Below are 9,548 nucleotides of genomic sequence, written 5' to 3'. Positions count from 1 at the left end.
ATGCACCCATTCTACACACTGTGCAATATAATTAAATGTATCCATTCTACATACTGTGATATACTGTATAATGAAATGACCCCATTCTACATACTGTGAAATATAATGAAATGCACCCATTCTACATACTGTGAAATATAATGAAATGCACCCATTCTACATACTGTGAAATATAATGAAATGCACCCATTCTGCATACTGTGAAATATAATGAATGTATCCATTCTACATACTGTGAAATATAATGAAATGCACCCATTCTACACACTGTGCAATATAATTAAATGTATCCATTCTACATACTGTGATATACTGTATAATGAAATGACCCCATTCTACATACTGTGAAATATAATGAAATGCACCCATTCTACATACTGTGAAATATAATGAAATGCACCCATTCTACATACTGTGAAATATAATGAAATGCACCCATTCTGCATACTGTGAAATATAATGAATGTATCCATTCTACATACTGTGAAATATAATGAAATGCACCCATTCTACATACTGTGTAATATAATGAAATGTATCCATTCTACATACTGTGATATACTGTATAATGAAATGACCCCATTCTACATACTGTGAAATATAATGAAATGCACCCATTCTACATACTGTGAAATATAATGAAATGCACCCATTCTACATACTGTGAAATATAATGAAATGCACCAATTCTGCATACTGTGAAATATAATGAAATGTACCCATTCTGCATACTGTGAAATATAATGAAATGCACCCATTCTGCATACTGTGAAATATAATGAATGTATCCATTCTACATACTGTGAAATATAATGAAATGCACCCATTCTACATACTGTGTAATATAATGAAATGTATCCATTCTACATACTGTGATATACTGTATAATGAAATGACCCCATTCTACATACTGTGAAATATAATGAAATGCACCCATTCTACATACTGTGAAATATAATGAAATGCACCCATTCTACATACTGTGAAATATAATGAAATGCACCAATTCTGCATACTGTGAAATATAATGAAATGTACCCATTCTGCATACTGTGAAATATAATGAAATGTACCCATTCTACATACTGTGAAATATAATGAAATGCACCCATTCTACATACTGTGTAATATAATGAAATGTATCCATTCTACATACTGTGATATATAATGAAATGCACCCATTCTACATACTGTGTAATATAATGAAATGTATCCATTCTACATACTGTGAAATATAATGAAATGTACCCATTCTGCATACTGTGAAATATAATGAAATGACCCCATTCTACATACTATGAAATATAATGAAATGCACCCATTCTACATACTGTGTAATATAATGAAATGCACCGATTCTACATACTATGAAATATAATGAAATGTACCCATTCTACATACTGTGAAATATAATTAAATGCACCCATTCTACATGCTGTGAAATATAATGAAATGCACCCATTCTACATACTGTGAAATATAATGAAATGCACCCATTCTACATACTGTGAAATATAATGAAATGCACCCATTCTACATACTGTGAAATATAATGAAATGCACCCATTTTACATACTGTGAAATATAATGAAATGCAACCATTCTACATACTGTGAAATATAATGAAATGCACCCATTCTACACACTGTGAAATATAATGAAATGCACCCTTCTACATACTGTGAAATATAATTAAATGCACCCATTCTACATACTGTGAAATATAATTAAATGCACCTACATTCTACATACTGTGATATACTGTATAATGAAATGACCCCATTCTACATACTGTGAAATATAATGAAATGCACCCATTCTGCATACTGTGAAATATAATGAAATGACCCCATTCTACATACTGTGAAATATAATGAAATGCACCCTTCTACATACCGTGAAATATAATTAAATGCACCCATTCTACATACTGTTAAATATAATGAAATGTACCCATTCTACATACTATGAAATATAATGAAATGTACCCATTCTACATACTGTGAAATATAATTAAATGCACCCATTCTACATGCTGTGAAATATAATGAAATGCACCCATTCTGCATACTGTGAAATATAATGAATGTATCCATTCTACATACTGTGAAATATAATGAAATGCACCAATTCTACATACTGTGTAATATAATGAAATGTATCCATTCTACATACTGTGATATACTGTATAATGAAATGACCCCATTCTACATACTATGAAATATAATGAAATGCACCCATTCTACATACTGTGTAATATAATGAAATGCACCGATTCTACATACTATGAAATATAATGAAATTACCCCATTCTACATACTGTGAAATATAATGAAATGTACCCATTCTACATACTGTGAAATATAATGAAATGCACCCGTTCTACATGCTGTGAAATATAATGAAATGCACCCATTCTACATGCTGTGAAATATAATGAAATGCACCCATTCTACATACTGTGAAATATAATGAAATGTACCCATTCTACATACTGTGAAATATAATGAAATGCACCCATTCCACATACTGTGAAATATAATGAAATTAGACCATTCTACATACTGTGAAATATAATGAAATGTACCCATTCTACATACTGTGAAATGTAATGAAATGTACCCATTCTACATACTGTGATATATAATGAAATGTACCCATTCTACATACTGTGAAATATAATTAAATGCACCCATTCCACATACTGTGAAATATAATAAAATTACCCCATTCTACATACTGTGAAATATAATGAAATGTACCCATTCTACATACTGTGAAATATAATGAAATGTACCCATTCCACATACTGTGAAATATAATGAAATGCTCCCATTCTACATACTGTGAAATATAATGAAATGTATCCATTCTACATACTGTGAAATATAATGGAATGTACCCATTCTACATACTGTGAAATATAATGAAATGCACCCATTCTACATACTGTGATATACTGTATAATTAAATGACCCCATTTTACATACTGTGAAATATAATGAAATGCACCCATTCTACATACTGTGAAATATAATGAAATGTATCCATTCTACATACTGTGAAATATAATGGAATGTACCCATTCTACATACTGTGAAATATAATGAAATGCACCCATTCTACATACTGTGAAATACTGTATAATGAAATGCACCCATTCTACATACTGTGAAATATAATGAAATGCACCCATTCTACATACTGTGAAATATAATGAAATTACCCCATTCTACATACTGTGAAATATAATGAAATGTACCCATTCTACATACTGTGAAATGTAATGAAATGTACCCATTCTACATACTGTGATATATAATGAAATGTACCCATTCTACATACTGTGAAATATAATGAAATGCACCCATTCCACATACTGTGAAATATAATAAAATTACCCCATTCTACATACTGTGAAATATAATGAAATGTACCCATTCTACATACTGTGAAATATAATGAAATGTACCCATTCTACATACTGTGGAATGTAATGAAATGCACCCATTCTACATACTGTGATATACTGTATAATTAAATGACCCCATTCTACATACTGTGAAATATAATGAAATGCACCCATTCTACATACTGTGAAATATAATGAAATGTATCCATTCTACATACTGTGAAATGTAATGAAATTTACCCATTCTACATACTGTGAAATATAATGAAATGCACCCATTCTACATACTGTGAAATATAATGAAATGCACCCATTCTACATGCTGTGAAATATAATGAAATGCACCCATTCTACATACTGTGAAATATAATGAAATGCACCCATTCTACATACTGTGAAATATAATGAAATGCACCCATTCTACATACTGTGAAATATAATGAAATGCACCCATTCTACATACTGTGAAATACTATATAATGAAATGACCCCATTCTACATACTGTGAAATATAATGAAATGCACCCATTCTACATACTGTGAAATATAATGAAATGTACCCATTCTACATACTGTGAAATATAATGAAATGCACCCATTCTACATACTGTGAAATATAATTTAATGTACCCATTCTACATACTGTGAAATATAATGAAATGCACCCATTCTACATGCTGTGAAATATAATGAAATGCACCCATTCTACATACTGTGAAATATAATGAAATGCACCCATTCTGCATACTGTGAAATATAATGAAATGCACCCATTCTGCATACTGTGAAATATAATGAAATGCACCGATTCTACATACTGTGAAATATAATGAAATGTACCCATTCTACATACTGTGAAATATAATGAAATGCACCCATTCTACATACTGTGAAATATAATGAAATGTACCCATTCTACATACTGTGAAATATAATGAAATGCACACATTCTACATACTGTGATATATAATGAAATGACCCCATTCTACATACTTTGAAATATAATGAAATGTACCAATTCGACATACTGTGAAATATAATGAAATGACCCCATTCTACATACTTTGAAATATAATGAAATGTACCCATTCTACATACTGTGAAATATAATGAAATTACCCTATTCTACATACTGTGTAATATAATGAAATGTACCCATTCTACATACTGTGAAATATAATGAAATGTATCCATTCTACATACTGTGATATACTGTATAATGAAATGACCCCATTCTACATACTGTAAAATATAATGAAATGTACCCATTCGACATACTGTGAAATATAATGAAATGTACCCATTCTACATACTGTGAAATATAATGAAATGCACCCATTCTACATACTGTGAAATATAATGAAATGCACCCATTCTACATACTGTGAAATATAATGAAATGTACCCATTCTACATACTGTGAAATATAATGAAATGCACCCATTCTACATGCTGTGAAATATAATGAAATGCACCCATTCTACATACTGTGAAATATAATGAAATGCACCCATTCTACATGCTGTGAAATATAATGAAATGCACCCATTCTACATACTGTTAAATATAATGAAATGCACCCATTCTACATACTGTGAAATATAATGAAATGCACCCATTCTACATACTGTGAAATATAATGAAACGTACCCATTCTACATACTGTGAAATATAATGAAATGCACCCATTCTACATACTGTGAAATATAATGAAATGCACCCATTCTACATACTGTGAAATATAATGAAATGCACCCATTCTACATACTGTGAAATACTGTATAATGAAATGACCCCATTCTACATACTGTGAAATATAATGAAATGCACCCATTCTACATACTGTGAAATATAATGAAATGTACCCATTCTACATACTGTGAAATATAATGAAATGCACCCATTCTACATACTGTGAAATATAATTTAATGTACCCATTCTACATACTGTGAAATATAATGAAATGCACCCATTCTACATGCTGTGAAATATAATGAAATGCACCCATTCTACATACTGTGAAATATAATGAAATGCACCCATTCTGCATACTGTGAAATATAATGAAATGCACCCATTCTGCATACTGTGAAATATAATGAAATGCACCGATTCTACATACTGTGAAATATAATGAAATGTACCCATTCTACATACTGTGAAATATAATGAAATGCACCCATTCTACATACTGTGAAATATAATGAAATGTACCCATTCTACATACTGTGAAATATAATGAAATGCACACATTCTACATACTGTGATATATAATGAAATGACCCCATTCTACATACTTTGAAATATAATGAAATGTACCAATTCGACATACTGTGAAATATAATGAAATGACCCCATTCTACATACTTTGAAATATAATGAAATGTACCCATTCTACATACTGTGAAATATAATGAAATTACCCTATTCTACATACTGTGTAATATAATGAAATGTACCCATTCTACATACTGTGAAATATAATGAAATGTATCCATTCTACATACTGTGATATACTGTATAATTAAATGACCCCATTCTACATACTGTAAAATATAATGAAATGTACCCATTCGACATACTGTGAAATATAATGAAATGTACCCATTCTACATACTGTGAAATATAATGAAATGCACCCATTCTACATACTGTGAAATATAATGAAATGCACCCATTCTACATACTGTGAAATATAATGAAATGTACCCATTCTACATACTGTGAAATATAATGAAATGCACCCATTCTACATACTGTGAAATATAATGAAACGTACCCATTCTACATACTGTGAAATATAATGAAATGCACCCATTCTACATGCTGTGAAATATAATGAAATGCACCCATTCTACATACTGTGAAATATAATGAAATGCACCCATTCTACATGCTGTGAAATATAATGAAATGCACCCATTCTACATACTGTTAAATATAATGAAATGCACCCATTCTACATACTGTGAAATATAATGAAATGCACCCATTCTACATACTGTGAAATATAATGAAATGCACCCATTCTACATGCTGTGAAATATAATGAAATGCACCCATTCTACATACTGTGAAATATAATGAAATGCACCCATTCTACATACTGTGAAATATAATGAAATGCACCCATTCTACATACTGTGAAATACTGTATAATGAAATGCACCCATTCTACATACTGTGAAATATAATGAAATGCACCCATTCTACATACTGTGAAATATAATGAAATGCACCCATTCTACATACTGTGAAATATAATGAAATGCACCCATTCTACATACTGTGAAATATAATGAAATGCACCCATTCTACATACTGTGAAATACTGTATAATGAAATGCACCCATTCTACATACTGTGAAATATAATGAAATGCACCCATTCTACATACTGTGAAATATAATGAAATGCACCCATTCTACATACTGTGAAATATAATTAAATGCACCCATTCTACATACTGTGAAATATAATGAAATGCACCCATTCTACATACTGTGAAATATAATGAAATGCACCCATTCTACATACTGTGAAATATAATGAAATGCACCCATTCTACATACTGTGAAATATAATGAAATGCACCCATTCTACATACTGTGAAATATAATGAAATGCACCCATTCTACATACTGTGAAATATAATGAAATGCACCCATTCTACATACTGTGAAATATATATGAATATATGAAAAAATATTTTTTTCCCCCTATTGTTTTTCTTTTTTTTTCTTCCAATTTTTTCTTTTTTCTTTTTTTTTCTCATTTACGATTACGATTTCTAATTTCTCATCATAATATGAATATTGGAAATAATTAACATAATTAACGGACCTGCTCGTACTAACATAGTTAACATATTAATACATAATTAACATAATTAACGGAGCTGCTCGTAATAACATAGTTAACATATGAATACATAATTAACATAATTAACGGACCTGCTCGTGCTCGTTGATCTCTTGCAGGTGGATCTCGTCGGGGGCGTCGCCCGGCAACAGCAGGAAACGAGGTAGCGGTCGACCAATCAGACGAGACGACACTTCTAGACGGAACACTTTGACCACAGGCTGCCACTTCCTGTCTAGAATGACATCATCAAGCTGCCACTTCCTGTCTAGAATGACATCATCCATCATGCTGATGGCTGACTTCCTGTTTGGACCAGCTGACAGCGACGAACATGTCTGTGAAAAAACCCCAAAAAAGAAATGTTTAAAACATGTTTAAAACATGTTTAAAACATGTGTATAACATCTTGAATCTTAACTACTATATATATACACACCGGTATATATATATATATATATATATATATATACATATATATATATATATATATACACACACACACATACATACACATTAAGGCTCTCCCCAGGTTGGCAGAGGGAGAGTAGCGCACAGGATTACAGCCATCAACTACAGGGCCTACCGTTGAAGCTGAAACAACTGTAGTTGATTGACAGGACCTACCGTTGAAGCTGAGCTGGAGTTACTGTGAGTGTCGCTGGGACTCACAGACCTGCGTCTGGGTAGGTCTGCTGGGGAGTCGGACCTACATAGGTCTGCTGGGGAGTCGGACCTACGTAGGTCTGCTGGGGAGTCGGACCTACGTAGGTCTGCTGGGGAGTCGGACCTACGTAGGTCTGCTACGGATCCAGACATCCGTAGGTATGTAGATCCATGGAGATGTGCTGTAGACTCAGTCCAGGTAGCGCTAGGCGGGGTCCAGGTAGACTGAGATGTCCTACAAAGATGAACAACCAAAGGGTTTTTACAGTTAAACGTTTAAATAATAAATCACAGAAGATTAAAATCATAATCCATTTGTATTGAACCTTTCATGACACGAAATGCAGCTCAAAGTGCTTTACATAAAAAATAATACTAATAATACGTACAATTTATATAGCGCTTATAAAAGGTACTCAAAGCACTTATTCAAGGTACTCAAAAGTCGTGTTACAGAACAAAATAATAAAAAAAAAACACTGTATTAGAAAAACAAACTAGTTAAAAAGTAAAAGAAAAAAAGGTTAAAAACTAGAAACCAAGGTAGACAAACAAAAAGTGGGGGGTGGGGATTTATGTAACGAAAGCAAGTCTGAAAAGGTGGGTATAAACTTTTTAGTGTGCTTTTGAACGGACAAAAAGCAAGGCATTAAACATTAAATTGATAGCAGTAATGAGTGAGCACAGTGAGCACATGAATAGCAACAAGGATTTTAAAATAAGTAGATCTTGAGCTGTGCTTTAAAAATGTCTACAGAGGCTGCCTGTCGAAGGTACAGTGGGAGTTTGTTCCATGCCGTCGGCCTGTAGAAGCAGAAAGCTGCTTCACTGTGTTTTTAGTTTAGACACATCGATCCACTGTTAGCTAGTACACAATATGTACTTACTATACTGTATTCTAATGTATAAAGGGCCTTTCAAATGTGAAGCGATTGAACGTGCCTATAGTTCATTTTCAATGAGACCTGCGTTTTTGGAGAGGTATTTACGTGAGTGCGGTCCTGTGAATTTGTTGCGTGCGTGCTCGTTTCGTGCACACGCCCACGACTCACCAGACCTGGATTCTGGTCTGACTCCACTGTGTTAGCCATGGAAGGGTTACTGACTCCACTGTGACTCCACTGTGACTCACTACAGCACTCTATTAACAACCTTAAATAAAAAAGGGAAACAAAATAATAATAATAATAAATAAAAAACAGAAAAAAGTACCTTGATGTACAGGTGGCAGCAGCAGCAGCGCCATCCACAGGCGTGCCAGAGCAGGACGGTCCTTCAGTAGCGCCAGTGGATGCTGGGTTGGAGAAGATGGATGCTAGGGTGGCTGTCACGATTACAATTTAGGGTTAGTTATTGGCGATTAGCGATTTAATTGTTTTTTGCATTGAACAATGGAACGTTACAATTTGTATTTCTGTTTGCCTTTTAGACTTCATAATCACAACTTTCACAGGGGCAGAAATGAGAAATAACTTAAATATGCAAAGGAATCACTGACACATTTAATATTAATGAAAATATCAAAAGCAATTTACAAAATAGCGGAAAAAGTTGATCTACATGCTTGTCACGTGTCGTAAGCTTGTAGAATTGACGTGTCGTAAGCTT

General features: G+C 32.7%; 1 protein-coding gene across 1 annotated transcript in view; it reads right to left on the bottom strand.

Moving 5' to 3' along the window:
* LOC308318244 (uncharacterized protein) overlaps window positions 1–9,548 on the bottom strand; it is a 39,936-nt gene that overhangs the window by 9,458 nt on the left and 20,930 nt on the right. Inside the window, exons 10-12 of the mRNA XM_080767716.1 lie at window positions 9,153–9,264; window positions 7,902–8,175; window positions 7,367–7,612 (exon numbers count right to left, since the gene is read on the bottom strand). Coding sequence (XP_080623842.1) covers window positions 7,367–7,612; window positions 7,902–8,175; window positions 9,153–9,264 — 632 coding nt within the window. The remainder of the gene's footprint in view (window positions 1–7,366; window positions 7,613–7,901; window positions 8,176–9,152; window positions 9,265–9,548) is intronic.

Source organism: Protomyctophum bolini (assembly GCF_963924005.1).
Source record: "Protomyctophum bolini genome assembly, chromosome: 7".
Taxonomy (NCBI): domain Eukaryota; kingdom Metazoa; phylum Chordata; class Actinopteri; order Myctophiformes; family Myctophidae; genus Protomyctophum; species Protomyctophum bolini.
This window is presented reverse-complemented; position numbering and strand designations above follow the sequence as displayed.